Source organism: Oncorhynchus nerka, linkage group LG19 (assembly GCF_034236695.1).
Source record: "Oncorhynchus nerka isolate Pitt River linkage group LG19, Oner_Uvic_2.0, whole genome shotgun sequence".
Lineage (NCBI taxonomy): Eukaryota > Metazoa > Chordata > Actinopteri > Salmoniformes > Salmonidae > Oncorhynchus > Oncorhynchus nerka.
In genome coordinates, this window is record NC_088414.1 from 13,861,702 (window position 1) to 13,884,847 (window position 23,146).

Here is a 23,146-nt window from a genome sequence, read left to right on the forward strand (position 1 = left end):
GTGATGGCGAGATCATGGAACGGGCAGTCCTTCCCCGGGAGGAAGAGCAGCTCCGTCTTGCCGAGGTTCAGCTTGAGGTGGTGATCCGTCATCCACACTGATATGTCTGCCAGACATGCAGAGATGCGATTCGCCACCTGGTCATCAGAAGGGGGAAAGGAGAAGATTAATTGTGTGTCGTCTGCATAGCAATGATAGGAGAGACCATGTGAGGTTATGACAGAGCCAAGTGACTTGGTGTATAGCGAGAATAGGAGAGGGCCTAGAACAGAGCCCTGGGGGACGCCAGTGGTGAGAGCGCGTGGTGAGGAGACAGATTCTCGCCACGCCACCTGGTAGGAGCGACCTGTCAGGTAGGACGCAATCTAAGCGTGGGCCGCGCCGGAGATGCCCAACTCGGAGAGGGTGGAGAGGAGGATCTGATGGTTCACAGTATCGAAGGCAGCCGATAGGTCTAGAAGGATGAGAGCAGAGGAGAGAGAGTTAGCTTTAGCAGTGCGGAGGGCCTCCGTGATACAGAGAAGAGCAGTCTCAGTTGAATGACTAGTCTTGAAACCTGACTGATTTGGATCAAGAAGGTCATTCTGAGAGAGATAGCGGGAGAGCTAGCCAAGGACGGCACGTTCAAGAGTTTTGGAGAGAAAAGAAAGAAGGGATACTGGTCTGTAGTTGTTGACATCGGAGGGATCGAGTGTAGGTTTTTTCAGAAGGGGTGCAACTCTCGCTCTCTTGAAGACAGAAGGAACGTAGCCAGCGGTCAGGGATGAGTTGATGAGCGAGGTGAGGTAAGGGAGAAGGTCTCCGGAAATGGTCTGGAGAAGAGAGGAGGGAATAGGGTCAAGCGGGCAGGTTGTTGGGCGGCCGGCCGTCACAAGACGCGAGATTTCATCTGGAGAGAGAGGGGAGAAAGAAGTCAGAGCACAGGGTAGGGCAGTGTGAGCAGAACCAGCGGTGTCGTTTGACTTAGCAAACGAGGATCGGATGTCGTCGACCTTCTTTTCAAAAATAAATGTGTATGATGTGAGAATGTATGTGTATGTGATCCGTTTAAGGGACGGTGATGCCAAAGAAAAATGTCCATTCTGGATGGACAATAAAGTTTTATTCTATTCTATTGAATATGTTAGTCCATATTTACATTTCGTCAGCCAACAAGATGATTAGGCTCAACAAACAGCAAAAGCACCAGCCTATGTCAATTTACTCATCACCCATAGTACAAAAGTTGCCCTTTTCTATTGGTCAACTTGTCCTTCTGTGCGAGAAAGAACCCTAATCCAAACATAGTCTGGGACAGTTGTTGGATGCGACAGATCCCAAATTAATACAAACACTCGCATCAAAAAAATGTTTAAAAGCAATGAGGCTGATGCAACAGTTCAGAACGTTTAGCTTCACATGTTGATAAACTATTTAGGCTATTTCTTCACATTATAAGCACAGCAATACGCACACGTGTGAAAGTGTGAATGTTCCAAAATTCAATCAATTAACAATCCAACACCTTTCTCAAAAGTGACCACAAATGCGATTATGCATGTAATGCTTTATCATAAAGGTGTTTTTTTTAATGGTGAAAATTATCTTCCCCTATCTTGCGTCGCCTATGTATGCCAGTTTGGCTCTACACCAGTTATAAAGCAGATTAATGTGCTTCATTTTAAGAAGTTCTTTGGCCACTTTAGTTGTGATACAAACCTTATCAAAACATATAGGTCTATGGGCTAGGTTACATGAGGGGTTCGACTATGATTTGAAAAAGTAGCAAAAAAAAATGAACGTGCTGTTTCTTGCTTTACTGCACACTTTGGGCATAATTCGCAAGTGATAATATATCGTTCACAAGTGATAGGTTAATATTGTCACCCACAGAATATTCTTAATTTAATATTGTCTTTACATATACTAAATAATATATGTGTAAATTCGTTTTGATTTGGAATGGACCATTATAATGCACCTGTCGTAGAAAAGGGGAATGTATGCGTTTCCTGTGGTTCATGTTCATGCCAGCTAGCTAGGCTATACTCCTGTTGTAAAGTGAAGCAATGTGCTTAATATTAGGAAAGTTGAGAAAATATATAATAGGCCTAGCTTGTAGAAAGCTGATGGGATCCTCCTATTTTTAATAGAGGCCATCAAAACTGTTTTCTCACGCAACTGCAAAGCCTATAGAAATATTGCACAACATGAGCTCTCATGAAGTGTTTGATTTGATGTTCGATTACATTTTCATTGATGTCAGTGATTAGAGGGACAATAGAGGGCTGTTAGCCAACTTTAGGAGTTAGAAAGCTTGGTAGGCTACTAATGACCATCAGCAGCATCAGAGCTTGGAGAAGCCTAGTTACTGTGACTAAACGGGCACTTGGAATTTGACTGTGGTGATTTTATTTATTTGTTATTTAACCAGGCAAGTCAGTTAAAAACAAATTCTTATTTACAATGACGGCCTAGGAACAGTGGGTTAACTGCCTTGTTCAGGGGCAGAACGACAGATTTTTACATTGTCAGCTCAGGGATTCGATCTAGCAACCTTTCGGTTACAACACTCTAACCACTAGGCTACCTGCCACCCCTACAAATGACTTGTGACCGCCGGTGTGGCGGTAAAACAGTCACTGTAACAGCCCTAGCCATGGGATGTTTTTTCCACACTGTCAATGCCATTGAAACTATTTCTTTGAAGTTTTTCAATACATTTTAATATTTGTAGCTACTTTAAGTAAATACCTGCAGTCAACTTGTGCAATAACGTTAGGAGATGAAGCAGATCGCGTTCTTCATTTCACTTTATTTTACATTATGAAGCTTACTGTAGTTCCCCAGTGTGTATTGACAGGGGTCGCATTTTATATTGTAAGTCAAGTGTTTTTTTGATTCATTCGAGTAATCAGGGTGTGCAACTATAGAAATAATGTAGCCAGCTACATTTCCTAATATTTTGCTTAAAGTTAATCTCACATTTTACCAGAGAAAGTAGGCTGGGTACTCTGAGAAATGTACCAGAGAAAAGTAACTACACATCAGTCACAGCGTTGTCTGCTGATAGAATGCTGTTCATGAATTCTCATCCGAGTGGAGTGGTGCAACTGAAGAACAAAATTTGTCTGATGCCGAGCAGAAATTCCGCATTAACACAAGCCTTAAGATGAACTTGATAGTTATCTAAGTAAGTTACTGAATTAATAAGGCGACAGGGCTTCATATTGTGTAAGCTTTCTGCCGTGTTTGAGAGGTCAAAGCCCTTTGGATGAGTTATCTGTACAGCTGATATCTTTTGATTTCCTTTTTTTGTTTTTTTCTCCTCCCTTCTTGGCTCGTTTGCTCCTACCCCAACTTCTCAGAGCAGAAAAGTCCAGCCCATTGCCCTAGCGACTCCAGACTCCACACAGAAACAGGGTACACACTTTGCTTCAGGCGGCAGGGTAGCCTAGTGGTTAGAGTGTTGGACTAGTAACCGGAAGGTTGCAAGTTCAAACCCCTGAGCTGACAAGGTACAAATCTGTTGTTCTGCCCCTGAACAGGCAGTTAATCCACTGTTCCTAGGCTGTCATTGAAAATAAGAATTTGTTCTTAACTGACTTGCCTAGTAAAATAAATAAAAAGAGTCAGACAGTCTTCAGACAAGCATTTGCACAATGTCTCTCGTTCACATATGCTTGTAAATGTCCAAACTCACCAAAAATTATATTCGGTAGCTCCTATCTATAGATGTATAACTTTATGAGCTGGATTTTCCGTCTTTGCAATTTGTTTATTTTCTTATGCATATTTAGCTAGTAGCCTCTGTGGTAATTCACTATTACTTGTGCTAATGTTGTTAGCATTCTAATACACACAATAGTATTTTTGGTGCCCCCTTGTGTACTAATCCGGTAATACCTTAAATCCCTGGCTAAGAGAAGGACGGTATGACCATATGAAAATCTGGATACCGCCCAACCCTAGTTTCACATGGCCTTTCCTTCCCACTGAGAGATAGGTGGAGGGGTTGGAAGGACGGAGGGGTAGAGGGATGCAGGGGGTGGAAGAGGGTAGCAGAGAGGGCCCTTTTATCATCCAAGCAACTGTAATTGTCAGGGGTCAATCTAGCTTCAGTGGCCCTTCCATTATTGTTATCTCTTTCTTTTAAGGGGTAATCTAAAGGGATAAAGTAAACAGAGGCATTTTCCAAGGTGCACGGAGATGGGTGTGTTAGTTGTGTTTCTAGAAAATGAATGCTGGGACTGTGGCCTAGTACTGCATATAGCTGAGTTTTAACATTTTATTTTTGGGTTGAACTGTTCCTTCTGTTCTCTGCAGAAAAGTAAAGTAGGGCACTAACCAAAGCATTTGATCTACATAGAAACCCTGAAAAAGGGGAACAAAACGCCCACTTTTTCATTCCATTAGCTGCAGGGCTGTGCACAGTCCTTTTTGGGGGGCATATGCTCAACCCAACAAACAAAAAAAACACTCAAACGCTGTCACAGACTCGTCAAGCAATTATTACAAGAGGAGAATGCAGCACAATCTGACGAGTAAAGTATTTTGCTAAACTATTTTGAAGTGGAAATGCTGCACTTATTAATAATGACCAACACTATTTCAGTTAAAATAGACGATTGTAAGAAACACTGTAGCCTTGTTGCCATGCGCAAACAACCACTGTGCAATTGTAGCCTGTCATTACAGCCATAAAAGGTTATGCATTTTCTAAGTGCAAGATAGGCTACAGAAATAAACTGTGTTTTATACCTGCATGTGGGGCTGAAAGTCATTCATGTAAGCAGCCAATTTCAACTAGGGATATATCATGTCACTTCTCTGGATTCCAAAGCAAGCAAAATCATATGGCCTATTGGTAACGGAGGTTGCAGGATTGGATGGAAAGCATGTTCTGTCTGCATCACCTCATCAGCCTGCCAGCAGTATGCTCATTGCCAGCGAGGTAGTGACAAAAACTTTGTTGAATCTCAAACGAACGATAGCAACGCCACAGCTAGCAAGATTAGCATTAGCTCTGAGAGCACTGACGACAGTTCAACACGGTTCCTCTCCGCAGCCACTTCCAATTCTTCTGGCATGCTTGCTGCTCTCCTCCGGGAAATTCAAGATGGTAAAAAAGGACTGTCACTAAAAATGTACAAGAAATCGTCTGAACTTCATTCTTCATTTGACGGCCTGAAATCCTCCCTGAATGATCTGCTTTTGAGAGCAACTGAGGCTGAGTTGCACATCAGCACCATTCAAGATACCATCACATGTCATGACCAGGTGATCAAACAGCTGCAGAAAGACTATTCCTATCTCAAAAACAAGGTGGACTAGATGGAGAACCAGAGCAGACGTAGCAACATCCATGTGGTGGGATTGAAGGATGACAGCAAGGGCCGTGATCCCGTCGTTTCTTCACTAAGTGGATACCTGATGTCCTGGGCATAAACAACTTCACCAAGCCACTAGAAATCGAACGCACCCACAGAGCCTTGATGCCAAAACCCACACCAGATAAGCTCACACGGTTCCTCTATTACCAGGACAGGGAGAAGATACTGTGACCTGAAAGAGCCAAAGGGGACATCACCGTTGCTGGCAAGAGGGTCCATCTTTTCCCAGATATGAGCGTGGATCTCGCATGTCGTCGCAAGCAGTTCACTCCAACCACCACAGACCTGAAGGAGAAGAATATCACTGACTACCTCATTCACCCTGCGTGGATGAAAGTTCAGTACAATAGCCGAAGCCATCTCTTCGACACGCCGAGAGAAGAACTGAACCGCGTTTGAATTACAAAGGTCTATCGGTGGAATTTGACGCAGTTATTGGATTTATTTTGTTTTTGCTGTCCTGGGACTGAACTGCTAATGTCTATTTTGAATTTGGATGTGATTACCCCACGATTCGGCCGCTACAGGTGAGTGGGACTGTTACTGAGTTCTATTACAATCGTTATTATGGGACATTTACGGGACAGCATATTTTGGTTTTGATATTGACTGGGCGACGCAAAATCAGTAGGCCTAGGCCTACTGCTTTTTCCCTCATTTATGTTTCTCTTCTTCTCCTGAAAAGAGACTCAAGCAGCCCTTATTGTTGACAGTAAAATATTCAGCATAGAAAGCTCGTAGATTTTAGTTTATGTCAAAGTTTAGCTAGTAAGAGCAAGATGGAAAGCGAGCAACAATGTATCTCTGCAAATGTTTTAGTCCAACTATCGGGTTGGGTTTTTTCTATGGTAAATGTTGTTTCCTTCCTAAAGAGACACATGGCGCCGGAAGAGATGGCCACCGTTTTACGGTCTCCTAACCAATTGTGCTATTATGTGGGGGGTTTTCTTCGCGATATTTGTAAATGATTTTGTACATAATGTTTCTGCAACCGTATCTTACGGAAGAAAATAGCTTCTGGATATCAGGACAGCGATCACTCACCTCGGATTAGACAAAGATTTCATCATCAACAACAAGCAGGACTCACACGATATTCTCCAAACACCCTACAGGGCAGACATCCCAATTATTCGCAAAAGGAAGCGACACAGAGGACGAAGAGCCGGATGCCTCGTCCAGACCCATAGAAGACAACTAGGAAAGCTGCCGTTGCCGTCAATATTACTCGCCAACGTGCAATCATTGGACAATAAATTAGACGAGGCACGATCTCAAATATCCTACCAACGGGACATCAAAAACTGTAATATCCTATGCTTCAAAACAACGATCCTACGAACTTGGAGAGAAAGCCCATATAGTATTGGCATGGCAACAGGAAAGTAACACAATTAATTCTATAGAAACTCTTACTAATGAGATATCCTTACACCCTACTGAAATGAATGATACTTTGAAGAAATACTCTATACTTCCCAATCAAAGATCAACTCATTTCTCTCCTCTCTCAACCTCCCATGCCAGAGGAGGACAGAGAGTGCCTGAGTGATCATTTCTCAGTCCCTGAATTGTTGGAGGCCATTAAATTTTACCTTCTCATTAATCTCCTGGGGAGGATGGTTTTTCCCCAGAGTTCTATAAAGAATTTAAGGAGCTATTGGTACCCTACCTTACGGAGGTACTTTTCAGAGTCATTTTCTGAAGATGTGATTACAGTAATTCCCAAGAAAGGGGAAAACCTCTAAAGTGCACCTCCTATAGGCCACCAAGATGTTATCTAAGAGACTGGAGTCACCCCTCCCTCTGCTGGTCATCCCAGATCAGACTGGCTTCATAATTACAGTTTTTTTTTGATTGCTTAAGCACGATTTTCAAAACAGGGCCCGTGTTTTCAAAACACTACACACAATTAGCACAACCGCACACCCAATTAGCAAAACACTACAGATCATTTGCAAAATTAAACACTTGTAAAAACTATACACTTCTTTTTAAAAACCACACTTTGTTTACCATATGAAACACACACGTTTCACATTACTATACTCTGTTTGCACGAGTTACACTCTGCTGTGATAAACCTAAAACACTTTTAGCACTTCTACTTCCCTATGATTAGAGTAGGCTACTATCAACAGAGTACAAATATAATGTAAATTCATCAAACACTACACAAGACCAATGTTGCAGACTGAAGAAACTCATTTATTTCTCAACACGCCCAAAATGTTGACATGGAGATTCATAATACTGTAACCAAACGTCACTTTACGTATTGTAAGTAAAAAATATTTAAAAATTAATAACTACACATTGTCTCTTCGCCTAGCTGGATCTGGCCAGAGAATTTCATCAACATCGCAGGCAATGTTGTCATTAGCAAGACACCTTGGAAAGAAATGTCTTGAATGACGAATCCATCCTTGCATTGCTGCTACCTCCATCTGGTCACAGGCCTCCTCCATGGCTTGGATGAGGGGTACCTCAGCCTGGAGACGGAGATCATATACCTTCCACCGCCATGCCGAGAAAAACTATTCTATAGGGTTGAGGAATGGAGAGTATGGTGGAAGATATAGGACGGTGAAATGTGGATGTTGCTGAAACCAGTTCTGAACCAGAGCAGAGCGGTGGAAAGACACATTGTCCCAGACAACAATGTATTGCATATGATCGATTTGATTTGCTGCTGTTATGTTGTGCAATTGGTCCAAGAATGTATGTTTGAGTGCTGTGTTGTAAGGGCCCATATGGGCATGGCGGAGGAGGATCCCATTCTGTGTAATGGCTGCACAGAGTGTTATATTACCCCCACGTTACCCTGGGACATTGACTATAGGCCTGTGGCCAATGATGTTTCTTCCCCTCCTTCGTCTTCTCGTCAGGTTGAACCCAGCCTCATCTACGTAAATGAACTCTCCATCCATTCGTAAAACTCTCTGAAAAAGTGTCAGGCAAAATTTTGTAGTTCAGTGTAGATCTAGTATACATATTACAGTACAGTAAAAGATTATGAGACAGTTTGCAAGATCAGACTGCTAAAGTGAATACATACCTCTGCCGCAGTCGTTTCACCCTTTCGGAATTGCGCTCGAAAGGCACTCGATAAATTTGCTTCATTTGAATTCATTTTTTGGGGGGGGATTCGTGCCAGTGTTGATGTTGAGACCTTATGGATATCGTTGAAAATGGCGTGGTTATTGACAATGTTAGCTTGGAGCTGCTTGAGTGTTATAGCATTGTTGGCCAAAACCATGTTTACTATCTCCCTCTCTTGCTGTTCTGTGAACATAGGAGGCCTTCCCCCTTGGCATCCCTGACCCTCAATCCTATGTAGAAGAAAAAAACAGTATACAATAGTACAGTAATTTCACAGGAAAAGGTAACAGAAGTGCTGATAGTGCATAGAATACAGTACTGTAAGCAGTTACTGAAACCGTGCGTTTTTGATATGATGATATTTTTACAATACCTATTTTCCAGTCTAAATGTTCTCATCACACTTGCCACTGTATATCGGCTTAGATTTGGCTGTACTCGCAGTCCAGCCTCCCTCAGCATCAGGCCGTGGTTGACAACGTGGTCAACCAGTGTTGCGCGGATCTCATTTGTCAGATTCGGTCCTCTTTGAGCACCTTCTTGTCTTCCCCTTCCTCCCCTTCCTCCTCGTCCTCCCCCTCATCCTCCTCGTCGTCCTCCTCCTCCTCTTACTCTTTCTCTGACTCTTTCCATTGTGCTTGAAGACCAATGAACTCACCTGCTGCTTTTTATAGTGCTTATACACCTGATTGGTGTGTCTACAATTAAGCAAACGAGTGTTTGCACACCTGATGACTGTGTTGAACCAATAGGTTGGAGGGTGTGGTCATTTGACAGTCAGTGCTTTGGTATTGCAAGGACGTGACTTCATAATAGATTTTTGTGTATAATGTATGTTAAGTGTGTTTAGTGTCTTGCAAATCACTGTGTGTAGAGTTTTGCAACAAGTGTGAGGTTGACAATGTGCTTATAGTTATGCAAATATGGGCTGATGTTTTGCTTCTTGAGTGTAAGGTTTTGCTAATAGTGTACTACTTTTAATTTTAGTGTGTAAGCAATCCAAAGAAACTGTAATAGATTGTCCTCCAATAATCTCAGAAAAGTATTTGATACAAAAACAATACCTAGTGTTGCAGTGTCCCTCAACACCGAAAAGGCCTTTTCTTTCACTTTTTAGAAAAGTTTGGTTTAGGCATCATGTTTTTAAACTTGGTAAAATCACTCTCGTAAAACTAAGATCTCATAAAACTAAGATTGCAATCAATGGGATTACTTCCTCTTCTTTCCCTCTCTATAGGGGGAACAGACAGGGTTTCCCTATTATCCCACACCTCTTCGCCCTCGCCATTGAACCGTGGGCTGAGGCTATAACAGAATATGTGCTTTGAAATTCACTGCTCGACTGAGGGACCTTACAGATCATTTACAGATAATTGTATTTGTGGGGTACAGAGATGAGGTATTCATTCAAAAATCATGCTTATCTTATCATGTGACTTGTTGAGCACATTTTTACTCCTGAATTTATTTAGGCTTGCCATAACAAAGTGGTTGAATACTTATTGACAGTTCAGCTTTTCATTTTTAATTAAGTTGTAAACATTTCGAAATAAACAACATAATTCCACTTTGACATTATATGTAGGCCAGTGAAAAAAAATCTAAATTTAATCCATTATACATTCAGGCTGTAACACAACAAAATGTGGAAAAAGTCAAGTGGTGTGAATACTTCCTGAAGGCACTGTACACGGCTTTGAGTTTGGGCTATCAGTTTTTGTGGTCGACCTTATCTTGTTTCTAACGAACCCAGAACATTCCCTCTCTCACTTGCGGAACCTATTACAGTGTTATAGTTCATTTTCTGGATACAAGATACATTTTTTTTTTTAAAGTGAAATTTGAACTTGACCGTCATACCATCAAGCATAATGGTTTCAAATATTTGGGCATATTGATGGATGGTAACCTGAAGAACCTCTATAAACTCAATTTGGCCAGCTTGTTGCCAAAGGTGGAGGGTAACCTGTGTAAATGGAAGGACTTGCCACTCGTTTTACTGCGTAGAATTCATGTAATTCAAATGAATGTCCTGCCCAGATTTCCATATTTGTTTAAATCTCTCCCAATCCCTGTACCCGCAGCATTCATTTTCTCTCTCAACAAGCTGACTAGACACTTTATCTGGCACAGTAAAACGCCTAGGGGTTAGCCAGGACAAACTGACCCTTGATTACGGTCAAGGGGGCTTAAACCTCCCCAATTTTAGAATGTATTACTTGGTTGTGCACTCTAGACTATGGCCCTTCCCCCTCATGGTTGAACATCGAAAGGTTTCATGTACGTGAGGACACTAGGGCAGATTTGTTTTACAAATGGGACATAAAGTCTATAAAAACTATCACAGACAACCCTTTAATTATACATTCCGTCCTGACTTGGTTTAAACTGCATGAGCTGTTCAGACGAGAGGGATTAATTCCCCTTAAACCCCTCTATGGAACAATAGATTGCTTCCCATGTTTCTCCAGAACAGTAACTTTAGATCATGGCCTGATAAGGGTATTACTCTTCTGAAACATTGTTATGAGGAGGGAAATCCTATGTCCTTTGAACTGCTGCAACAGCAATACCACTTGTCTAACAAGGACTCCTTTAGTTACCTACAACCTCATTTTATCAGGGTGAATCTCAAGGGCCAGTGGAACTTATCGAAGATGTCACCTATCGAACAACTCTGCCATGTGGACCAACCACTGTTCAAGACCATTTCCTATGTTGACGATCTATTTATGTCAGGATTACCACTGCCTGGGTTAGATAAACCCTGAATTAGATGGAGAAAAAAATATCTGGATATCAATCTTAATGAGGGGTTATGGAGTGACCTATGCAGGGATGGTGTTACATCTACATTGAACTCCAGATACAGACTGATCCAGTTTAATTTCCTCCATCAGCTCTATATCACCCCATCTAGACCTTCACAAGTTCCACCCTGGTATCTCCTCCCTATTTTTTTTTTAGATGAACAGTAGATGAAGGAACATTCCTCCATTCAACTTGGCAGTGTTCAAAACTACAGTTTCTGGCAAGGGTATGTGATGCCATATCCTCAATCCATGGGGTTGCGTTCCCCTTAGACCCAGAGGTTTGTCTACTGGGTAACTTTACTAATTCCTATCTTTAAAAAAAGCAGAAATATTACTAGCAATTGCCAAAACATGTATAGCCTTGAAATGAAAAGCAGATACCCGCTGCCAATTGGAATGTGACTATCCAAAGCTATCCCACTGGAGAAAATGACTTATTCGTTGAGGGACAAGTCAGAGACATTTTACAGAATTTGGCAACCCTTTATTGATTTTATGGAGAATCTCCCCTCACATCTCATTGATTGCATCTCTGTATAATCCTCATCTAATCATACTTAATGTGCAATATGTAGCCTCCTGCATGTGACTGTGTGAGCCAATGTCTCATTTATTTTTTTATTTTATAAACATTTTGTAGGTACGTTGTCTTGTAAGGTTATTGTCACATTGTTATATTGTTGTCAAATGTCTTTTGAAAAATTCAAAAATGGTATATATTTTTCATTTTTGAGTAAATTATACCACCACCGAAAAGGGGCATTTGCTCGACATAGGTAGATGAGGCATGGCAACAGTCCTCTTACCCATCCTCCTTAGGGGGAGTGTACCAGCTTAATGGAGGATATCCTGTTGAGCACAAGAGGTGTAGGCCGCCTCCTCCACCACCCAGCCCTCTCAGGCTACTTTTGGAAATATGACCAGGCTTAGCAAAGGCAGGTTGGATTTAATCACATTATCAGGCACGTAATGTGGTTGAATTTAACTCCACATGTAAAACTTGTAAAGTTGTATTTCTGAGAATAGATTTCATTGTTTTTAATGTAACCTTGTTACATCTGTGCACGTGCCTGATTTAGCTGCCACCTGCTAAGAAGACGGGGCCGGTAGAGAAATAGCCTGTGTTTGTGATGTTTGTGTATGGAGATTGTGTTTCCCACAGTCAATTAGTATTCTTATACAGAAACACAGAGGCCCTGGTTCTAGGCTGCAGGGTTCTGCTTATCAATCTCCATGAAGACCGTGGGGTTGAAACATTTCCCCTGGACTTTAAAGTAATAAATCTGATGCTGTTAAGCCAGCCTTGGAAAATGAATGAACACACGGCAAGAGAATACAGTAATAGCTCCAGCTAGTACAACACAGCGTCAAAGAGACAACCAGTTATTTTGAACATGAACTGAGCTAAGCTTGTTCCGCAATTTTAAAATCACAGTTCTCTCCCTGGAATAAAATAAACGCTGTGGATTTCCAATAGCAGTCTGTGTGTCAGTATCAAATCTTATAGGCAGCTATCCAAGACAAACATCAACTCAGAAATGATGGATATCTGCATTTCCGCCACAACATTTCCACCATGGATTAAAAAGAAGTCCTTCGACTAGGAACCACGTCTGCTTAACCTATTCCTCCTTTCTAATTTGGAGTGCATGATCCATTGGCCGTTGAAGGTTTAAAAATATATATATACATTACAGGATGCGCAACCGGAAATAGAAACATTACTATCGAGCTAAATCTATTCCTCTGATATGTGAGCCAGTCTTGCATTAGTGGCAGTAGATTGAGCACCTCCTCCATAGTGAATGACAGCCCTCAGGAGGAGGGTACAGCAGGTGTGTTAATGGGTAGGAGGATCGATCGGGAATATGAAATATGTATGGCTAAATCAGCCCTGAGGCCAGAACCTACTGCTGTATGGAGCCCCCCCAGACATTCGCCCTCTCTCTGAGATAATCACGACTGGTAGTCTTTCTATATACCAGCAGAGCAGATCCCCAACCCCGCCCTCAACCTCCAAGAAAGCATCATGCATTTCAGTTATTTCTGTTCTGTTGTAATCACGGTGTTAGTTTTACAAATCTGGACTGGTTTTCCACTAGTGATAGAACTTAAGCTTTTACGAGTGTTGACATGTTATGATATGTGATAAATCAAAAATAGTTTTTTTTGTAAATTATGAGGAGCATAAACGCCTGTCTCTTGAATCAAGTAATGTAGCAGCAGTATACCATGGCTGTAGAACCTCTTGGTAAATACCACCACGGCTCACCACGATGAGTGAAAGGAGGAGACAGAGAGAAAGATCGATTCCCACTGGGCACACACTGGTTGAATCAACATTGTTTCCATGTAATTGCAATGAAATTACGCTGAACCTGTGTGGAATAGACATGGAATTGGTCTATGCCCAGTGATTTGGGATGCCACTCAGGTGATTTAAAGGAAGGCATCGCAACTACTGTAGGTGAATGATGACTCTGTGGTTTGCCCTCAGTGTGTTGGTGCAACTTGGACCAGAGGAGCACAAACAAAAGGCAGAGGCACACAGTTGGATTAAATAGAGACTACATGACAGTTTGGAATTGTTATATTCTGATGCTCACCAACTCACTGTTTGCTCTTGATTGGGTAGTTATCAGGAAGCACAAGTCCTGTTTCCTCATTAAATTATGTGTGGCGTAAGAACACTGAATTCATGCATTAACATGTTGAAGGGTTACCCAGTTGGTTCTTAATATATAATAATGGCGAAGGAAAGTATTCAGATAAAGCAAGCTGCTGAAAGTTCCTAAAACAGTGATTTCTTGTTTAGTCAGATTCTGAGTAGCTGGGCTGACTCTTGGATCCAGCCATTTCATGGCTATATTGGACAGGCAGTGATAAAGGCCACCTCTGGAGGAACATGACCATTTACATAGTCACATTAAGACTGTCAGAAACATCTGTATCTGAACAGTTTGATTAATAGACAGACAGACAGTAGAGAGAGAGAGAGAGAGAGAGAGAGAGAGAGAGAGAGAGAGAGAGAGAGAGAGAGAATACATGAGATTCCACAATAAATTAATAATGATTGCCTTTTGATATTAAAGGAGAGCATTATGGAGTTGGAGTTACATGATTAATGATTTAATGAAGAAACACTGGATTCATAAGATTCATACTGAAACAAATAGACTACAAAGAGATGTTTCTTTCTCACCGATTCCCTGGTTGAATTGGAAGTGACTGGGGGTAATTGGTGGTAATGGCTTCTTGGTGACAGTCTGTGGCTGGTGGTTTGTGGGTGATTAGTAGGCTGTGTGGGTAATTGGGTGTGTGCAGCCTTGATGATTGAGTGGAGGAGACTACTAAGAACATTTAGTCTCTGGAGGGCAGACATGCCATACTGGCCTGACAGGGCAAAGGAAAAAAATGATCTGCTGCAACTGTAGCCTCTGATTTAATAGGACAATTGAACATTTTCAGCTATTTAAGGCATGCTTTTACATGGACCCACTATCAAAAAAACGTACGAATCAGCAAAAAATGTAAGCATTTCATTTATATATTTTCCACAGCACACATTGATTGAGTTATTCTGTTTCCCTTTGTTGTTTTCAGGGCAGAGAATTCTTCATCACAAAAGCAGCGTTCTCGAGACAGTAGTTCTTATCAACCCTTCAGATGCAGCTGTCAGCACTGAGGTAAGTACATTCCATAAATACATAAATGATCTAAGGCACTGCAGTGCTTGAGGCGTCACTACAGATCCGGGTTCGATCCCAGGCTGTGTCGCATCTGGCCGCAACCAGGAGACCCATGAGACGACACACAATTGGCCCAATGTCGTCCTGGTTAGGGGAGGGCTTGGCCAGCCGGGATGTCCTTGTCCCATTGCGCTCTAGCGACTCCTGTGGCGGGCCGGGCTCATGCATGCTGACATGGTCACCAGTTGAACAGTGCTTTCTCCCACACAATGGTGGGGCTGGCTTCCGGGTTAAGCGAGCAGTGTGTCAAGAAGCAGTGCGCCTTGGCAGGGTCTGTTTCGGAGGATGCATGGCTCTCGACCTTCGCCTCTCCCGAGTACGTACGGGAGTTGCAGCGATGGGACAAGACTGTAACTACCAATTGGATATCACCAAATTAGGGCGAAAAAGGGCTATATACATACAGTACATTGGACACAAGTTTGGACACACCTACTCATTAAAGGGATTTTCTTTATTTTTACTATTTTCTACATTGTACAATAACAGTCAATACATCAAAACTATGAAATAACACATGGAATCATGTAGTAACCAAAAAAGTTATATTTTATATAATGTAGTAACCAAAAATATATTTCATATTTCAGATGCTTCAAAGTAGCCACCCTTTGCCTTGGTGACAGCTTTGCACTCTCTTGGCATTCTCTCAACCAGCTTCACCTGGAATGATTTTCCAACAGTCGTGAAGGAGTTCCCACATATGCTGAGTAATTGTTGGCTGCTATTCCTTAACTCTGCAGTCCAACTCATCTCAAACCATCTCAATTGGGTTGAGGTTTTGTGTTTGTGGAGGCCAGGTCATCTGATGTAGCACTCAATCACTCTCCTTCTTGGTCAAATAGCCCTTACACAGCCTGGTGTGTTAGGTCATTGTCCTGTTGAAAAACAAATGATAGTCCCACTAAGCGCAAACCAGATGGGATGGTGTATCACTTCAGAATGCTGCGGTAGCCATGGTGGTTAAGTGTGCCTTGAATTCTAAATAAATCAAAGAAGTGTCCCAGCAAAGCACCCACACCATCAAACCTCCTCCTCCATGCTTCACGGTGGGAAGCACACATGCGGAGATAATCTGTTCACCTACTCTGCATCTCAAAGACACTGCGGTTGGAACCATAATTCTCAAATTTGGACTCATCAGACCAAAGGACAGATTTCCACCAGTTTAATGTCCATTGCTTGTGTTTCTTAGCCCAAGCAAGTCTTTTCTTCTTATTGGTGTCCTTTAGTAGTGGTTTATTTGCAGCAATTCGAACATGAAGGCCACACAGTCTCATCTGAACAGTTGATGATGAGATGTGTCTGTTATTTGAACTCTGTGAAGCATTTATTTGGGCTGCATTTGGGTCTTTTACCAAATAGTGCTTTATTCTCAATACCACCCCTACCTTGTCACAGCACAACTGATTGGCTCAAACGCATTAAGAAGGAAATAAATTACACAAATTAACTTTTAACAAAGCACACCTGTTAATTTAAATGCATTCCAAGTGACTACCTCATGAAGCTGGTTGAGAGAATGCCAAGAGTGTGCAAAGCTGTCATCAAGGCAAAGGGTTGCTACTTTGAGGATTTGTTTAACCCTTTTTTGGCTACTACATGATTCTATATGTGTTATTTCATAGTTTTGATGTCTTCACTATTATTCTACAATGTAGAAAGTAGTAAAATAAAGAAAAACCCTGGAATGAGTAGCTGTGTCCAAACTTTTGACTGGTACTGTATAAACAGTTTTATATATTACCCATTATTATTTTCTCCTAACCCTACCACCTCTCCCCTAATAGGAGTAAATTAATGGACAACAACACTTAGGCTTCTACTTCCAGCTTATACATAATATATACAGTGCATTCGGAAAGTATTTTTGTTAAGTTACAGCCTTATTTTAAAATGGATTAACTAGTTTTTTTCCCTCATCAATCTACACACAATACTCCATAATGAAAAAGCAAAACAGGTTTTTAGACATTTTTGCTTATTTAAAAACTGAAATAATACATTTACATAAGTATTTTTTCAGTACTTTGTTGAAGCACCTTTGGCAGCGTTTACAGCCTCGAGTCTTTTTGGGTATGACGCTACAAGATTGGCACACCTGTATTTGGGGAGATTCTCCCATTCTTCTCTGCAAATCCTCTCAAGCTCTGTCAGGTTGGATGGGGAGCATCACTGCACAGCTAGTTTCAGGTCTCTCCAGAGATGTTCAATCAGGTTCAAGTCCGGGCTCTGGCTGGGCCACTCAAAGACATTCAGAGACTTGTCCTGAAGCCAGTCCTGCGTTGTCTTGGCTGCGTACTTAGGGTCATTGTCCTGTTGGAAGGTGAACCTTCGTACCAGTCTGAGGTTCTGAGCGGTCTGGAGCAGGTTTTCATCAAGGAACTCTCTGTACTATGCTCCATTCATCCTTCTCTGAATCTTGACTAGTCTCCCAGTTCCTGCCACTGAAAAACATCTCCACAGCATGATGCTTCCACCACCATGCTTCACCGTAGGGATAGTGCCAGCTTTCCTCCAGATGTGATGCTTGGCATTGAGGCCAAAGAGTTCAATCTTGGTTTCAGCAGACCAGAGTACCTTGTTTCTCATGATCGGATTCCTTTAGGTGCCTTTTGGCAAAGTCCAAGTTGGGCTATAATGTGCCTTTTCTTGACGAGTGGCTTCCGTCTGGCAACTCTACCATAAAGGCCTGATTGGTGGAGTGCTGCAGAGATGGTTGTCCTTCTGGAAGGTTCCCATCTCCACAGAGGAACTCTGGAGCTCTTTCAGAGTGACCATCGGGTTCTTGGTCACCTCCTGACTAAGGCCATCCTCCCCCGATTGCTCAGTTTGGCCGGTGGTTCCAAACTTCTTCCATTCAATGGAAGAAGGCCACTGTGTTCTCGGGGCCCTTCAATGCTGTAGACATTTTTTGGTACCCTTCCCCTGACCTGTGCCTCGACACAATCCTGTCTCTGAGTTCTATGGTCAATTCCTTCAACCTGATGGCTTGGTTTTTGCTCTGACATGCACTTTCAACTCTGGGACCTTATACAGACAGGTGTGTGCCTTTCCAAATCATGTCCAATCAATTGTATTTACCACAGGTGGACTCCAGTCCACTTGTAGACACATCTCAAGGATTATCAATGGAAACAGGATGCACCTGAGCTGAATTTAGAGTCTCATTGCAAAGTGTCTGAATACTTATGCAACTTTGGTATTTCAGTTTTTAATTTTTAATACATTTGCAACATTTCGAAAAACCTGTTTTCGCTTTGTCATTGTAGGGTATTGTGTGTAGATTGAGGAGGGAAAAAAGTATTTAATACATTTTAGAGTAAGGCTTTAACATAACACAATTTGGAAAAAGGGGAAGGGGTCTGAATACTTTCCGAATGCGCTGTACATTTTCTACGAACCCAGTATATTTTACAATAGTTATGTTTTGTTTGTTTTTAGTCCCATCCTTCAGCTCAACTCCTCCCATCTGTCTCTGAACACCATCCAGTTTTGATTTCTATTTGCCAAATATTTTTGAACTGTGCTGTGATGTTTCACAAAAGTTCAGAACCTTTCTATTCTCATAGATTCTACATATTGTACATGTCATTTTTTTCTTTCTAAGAGTATTATATTATTGATCGATTGACTATGACTTTTTAATCAAAAAGTAACACAATAAAATAACAATAAAGAGGCTATATACAGGGTGTACCGGTACCGAGTCAATGTGCCGGGGTACAGGTTAGTCAAGGTAATTGTTCAGCAGTCTTACGGCTTGGGGTTAGAAGCTGTAAATCACCCAGCAGTGCTAATTGCAGAGGGGGACATAACTTGGCAGGGTGTCTGGGGGTCATCCCATTTTGGGGGGAAATCTAAAGCACATTTCCTGCATTTCTACACAATATAATATGACCCATGGCCCTTCTAGCCATCTCTATTTAGAACAACAAAAAGTAAGCAAAAATGCCCACAGTCATCAAACTAGGTAAGAGATCATTAAATATGTTTAAGTGATTGATAAGACTAAACTCGATCCATGATAATGCATTAATCAATATTGTGTTGCAGCTTTAACCAATAGCCTAACAAATGAACAACTCTTACAAATAAAGTACAAATACAACATTTGATTGTCTTTAAAACATCCTCTATATCAAATTTCAGCCAGACCGCCCAGCCAACCGGAGCCACCTACACTCCCGACCCCCACCGGTCTAGTCAATAACTCAACTTTCTCCCCAACACAACTTCCTTCCCATCTTTTTTTTATGCCTCAAAGGAAAGGTTTGGAAAACACCTAAACATTAACACACAGAAACAGTACACCCACCATATAATTCATATCATAGGCCTAATAGTACTTGCACACAATATATCTGGGTCACCCCGTCCTGCCCCTAGGGGTCCACGGCCACGTAGCGCCCCAACCTAACACACCCCACTCAGCTTTAGAATCTTAGTGAAACATTTATTATTGGTTTCAGGTGTGTTAAGCCAGAGTGACAGCAGTACAGCAGACCCCCAGGGCCAGGACTGAGCAGCCCAGCAACTAGGAATTGCCTAAATCTCCCCTGACGTGGGCATGTTTTCAATATAGACTCCTTTTGTCATACAGTATTCCATATATGACATCCAGACCTTATGAAAGTTGCACAGTATACCCTTAATCTTAAAACAAATCTAGTGATACTGTACATAACTTGACATTTCGTCCATACATTGTGGGTGGATAACCAACCTTCCAATTAATTTTGTATATATCTTTTTTTTATTTAACCTTTATTTAACGAGGTTCTCTTGGATAATATAATGTATAAATGTACACCAAGGTAATTCTTTGAAAACCCGACTGAATTGGAGATAGAAACTGAGTTACTACAAAGAAAGTCTTTCAACTGTGAGTTCACCAGGTTTTCCAAAACCTTTTCCAGTACAGACAGTTCATAAATGATAGGTCACACAGTTTCTTCTGACAACAGTCTCCAGTATCAACATTTCCATGCAAACAAAAATAGGGAGAAGGGAGAATCTGTAGACATGCTGAGATTAAAGAATTGAGCCAGCCTTCAAGACCACAACATATGCAAATATGTCCCCATTTGTGTTATACACTTCCAGCAGAATAATACCATTTCTGAGTGCATGATATTCAGTTTCACTGGCATGTTGTACATTCAATGGATGGTCTTAAACTGCAGTAATTTATGTCTGAGATTATATGAACCTGACGGAGCATTCTAACATATCTGTATACGTTCATCATCATCAATAGCGTCTCCCAGGTCTTCCTCACAATTTTTGTTTGACATGTTTTGTGTCATCGGGAAAAACTCTATCAACCCTTAATACCGTTTGGAAATCAACTTTAGAGGTTTGTCAGACTGCCTTAAAATAGCATCTGGCTTGTACAGTGATTGCTGTATAGAGAGAATAAAGTATTGTATCTGCAAAAATTCACCTCACAGACTGGTCTTCCCTGGCTGCCTGACTCTGCTGAGACCCCTGTCACCATCTGATCCTACTAAAATGAGGCATGACAAAGAATTACCTTGGTGTACATTTAAACATTATACACTGCTCAAAAAAATAAAGGCAACACTTAAACAACACAACGTAACTCCAAGTCAATCACACTTCTGTGAAATCAAACTGTCCACTTAGGAAGCAACACTGATTGACAATAAATTTCACATGCTGTTGTGCAAATGGAATAGACAACAGGTGGAAATTATAAGCAATTAGCAAGACACCCCCAATAAAGGAGTGGTTCTGCAGGTGGGGACCACAGACCACTTCTCAGTTCCTATGCTTCCTGGCTGATGTTTTGGTCACTTTTGAATGCTGGCGGTGCTTTCACTCTAGTGGTAGCTTGAGACGGAGTCTACAACCCACACAAGTGGCTCAGGTAGTGCAGCTCATCCATGATGGCACATCAATGCGAGCTGTGGCAAGAAGGTTTGCTGTGTCTGTCAGCGTAGTGTCCAGAGCATGGAGGCGCTACCAGGAGACAGGCCAGTACATCAGGAGACGTGGAGGAGGCCGTAGGAGGGCAACAACCCAGCAGCAGGACCGCTACCTCCGCCTTTGTGCAAGGAGGAGCAGGAGGAGCACTGCCAGAGCCCTGCAAAATGACCTCCAGCAGGCCACAAATGTGCATGTGTCTGCTCAAATGGTCAGAAACAGACTCCATGAGGGTGGTATGAGGGCCCGACATCCACAGGTGGGGGTTGTGCTTACAGCCCAACACCGTGCAGGACGTTTGGCATTTGCCAGAGAAAACCTGATTCACACTGAGCACATGTGACAGACGTGACAGAGTCTGGAGACGCCATGGTGAACGTTCTGCTGCCTGCAACATCCTCCAGCGTGACCGGTTTGGCGGTGGGTCAGTCATGGTGTGGGGTGGCATTTCTTTGGGGGGCCGCACAGGCCTCCATGTGCTCGCCAGAGATAGCCTGACTGCCATTTGGTACCGAGATGAGATCCTCAGACCCCTTGGGAGACCATATGCTGGTGTGGTTGGCCCTGGGTTCCTCCTAATGCAAGACAATGCTAGACCTCATGTGGCTGGAGTGTGTCAATAGTTCCTGCAAGAGGAAGGCATTGATGCTATGGATTGGCCCGCCCGTTCCCCAGACCTGAATCCAATTGAGCACATCTGGGACATCATGTCTCGCTCCATCCACCAACGCCACTTTGCACCACAGACTGTCCAGGAGTTGGCGGATGCTTTAGTCCAGGTCTGGGAGGAGATCCCTCTGGAGACCATCCGCCACCTCATCAGGAGCATGCCCAGGCGTTGTAGGGAGGTCATACAGGCACGTGGAGGCCACACACACTACTGAGCCTCATTTTGACTTGTTTTAAGAACATTACATCAAAGTTGGTTCAGCCTGCAGTGTGGTTTTCCACTTTAATTTTGAGTGTGACTCCAAATCCAGACCTCCATGGGTTGATACATTTGATTTCCATTGATCATTTTTGTGTGATTTTGCTGTCAGCACATTCAACTATGTACAGAAAAAAGTATTTATTAAGAATATTTAATTTATTCAGATCTAGGATGTGTTATTGTAGTGTTCCCTTTATTTTTTGAACAGTGTATTATCCAAGAATGTAATCAATGGTTCAATAATTGAAATGACCATTATTCCCAGATCCCAGGCTGTAACTTTAATCTTAAACTGCTACTGTAGGTCTACCCATCAATTCAAGATGGAACTTTGTATCATTGTAACATAATGGAAAATTCACTTGAGCTCCGTACACTGGTCTTCCCTGGCTGTCTGACCCTGCTGGGACCCCTATCACCATATGATCCTGCTGGGACTCTTGTCACCATCTGATCCTGCTGGGACACTTGTCACCATCTGATCCTGCTGGAACCCTTGTCACCATCTGATCCTACTAAGACATGATGAGCATAGTGTTGTGTACTGACTGCACTAGAGGGCTGCATTCCCGCGGGAAACCTGCTGGACATGCAGGTCTCGACAGAGATCATTGCAGCACGACTCACAAGTCCTCAACTGGCAGCTTCATTAAATAGTACCCGCAAAACACCAGTCTCAACGTCAACAGTGAAGAGGCGACTCTGGGATGCTGGCCTTCTAGGCAGAGTTGCAAAGAAAAAGACATATCTCCGACTGGCCAATAAAAAGAAAAGATTAAGATGGGCAAAAGAACACAGACACTGGACAGAGGAACTGCACCCCGAGTCGCCTCTTCACTGTTGACGTTGAGACTGGTCTTTTGCAGGTACTATTTAGTGAAGGTGCCAGTTGAGGACTTGTGAAGGCATCTGTTTCTCAAACTAGACACTCTAATGTACTTGTCCTCTTGCTCAGTTGTGCACCGGGGCCTCCCACTCCTCTTTCTATTCTGGTTAGAGCTAGTTTGCGCTGTTCTGTGAAAGGAGTAGTACACAGCGTTGTATGGGATCTTCAGTTTCTTGGCAATTTCTCACATGGAATAGCCTTCATTTCTCAGAACAAGAATAGACTGATGAGTTCCAGAAGAAAGTTATTTGTTTCTGGACATTTTGAGCCTGAAATGCTGATGCTCCAGATACTCATCTAGTCTAAAGAAGGGCAGTTTTATTGCTTCTTTAATAGCTGTGCTA

General features: G+C 42.3%; 1 protein-coding gene across 1 annotated transcript in view; it reads left to right on the top strand.

The window, feature by feature from the left end:
• The window catches only part of LOC115101078 (microtubule-associated protein 1B-like), a 65,484-nt gene that overhangs the window by 28,021 nt on the left and 14,317 nt on the right, over positions 1 to 23,146 (top strand). The window contains exon 3 of the mRNA XM_029620260.2: positions 14,891 to 14,973. Coding sequence (XP_029476120.1) covers positions 14,891 to 14,973 — 83 coding nt within the window. The remainder of the gene's footprint in view (positions 1 to 14,890; positions 14,974 to 23,146) is intronic.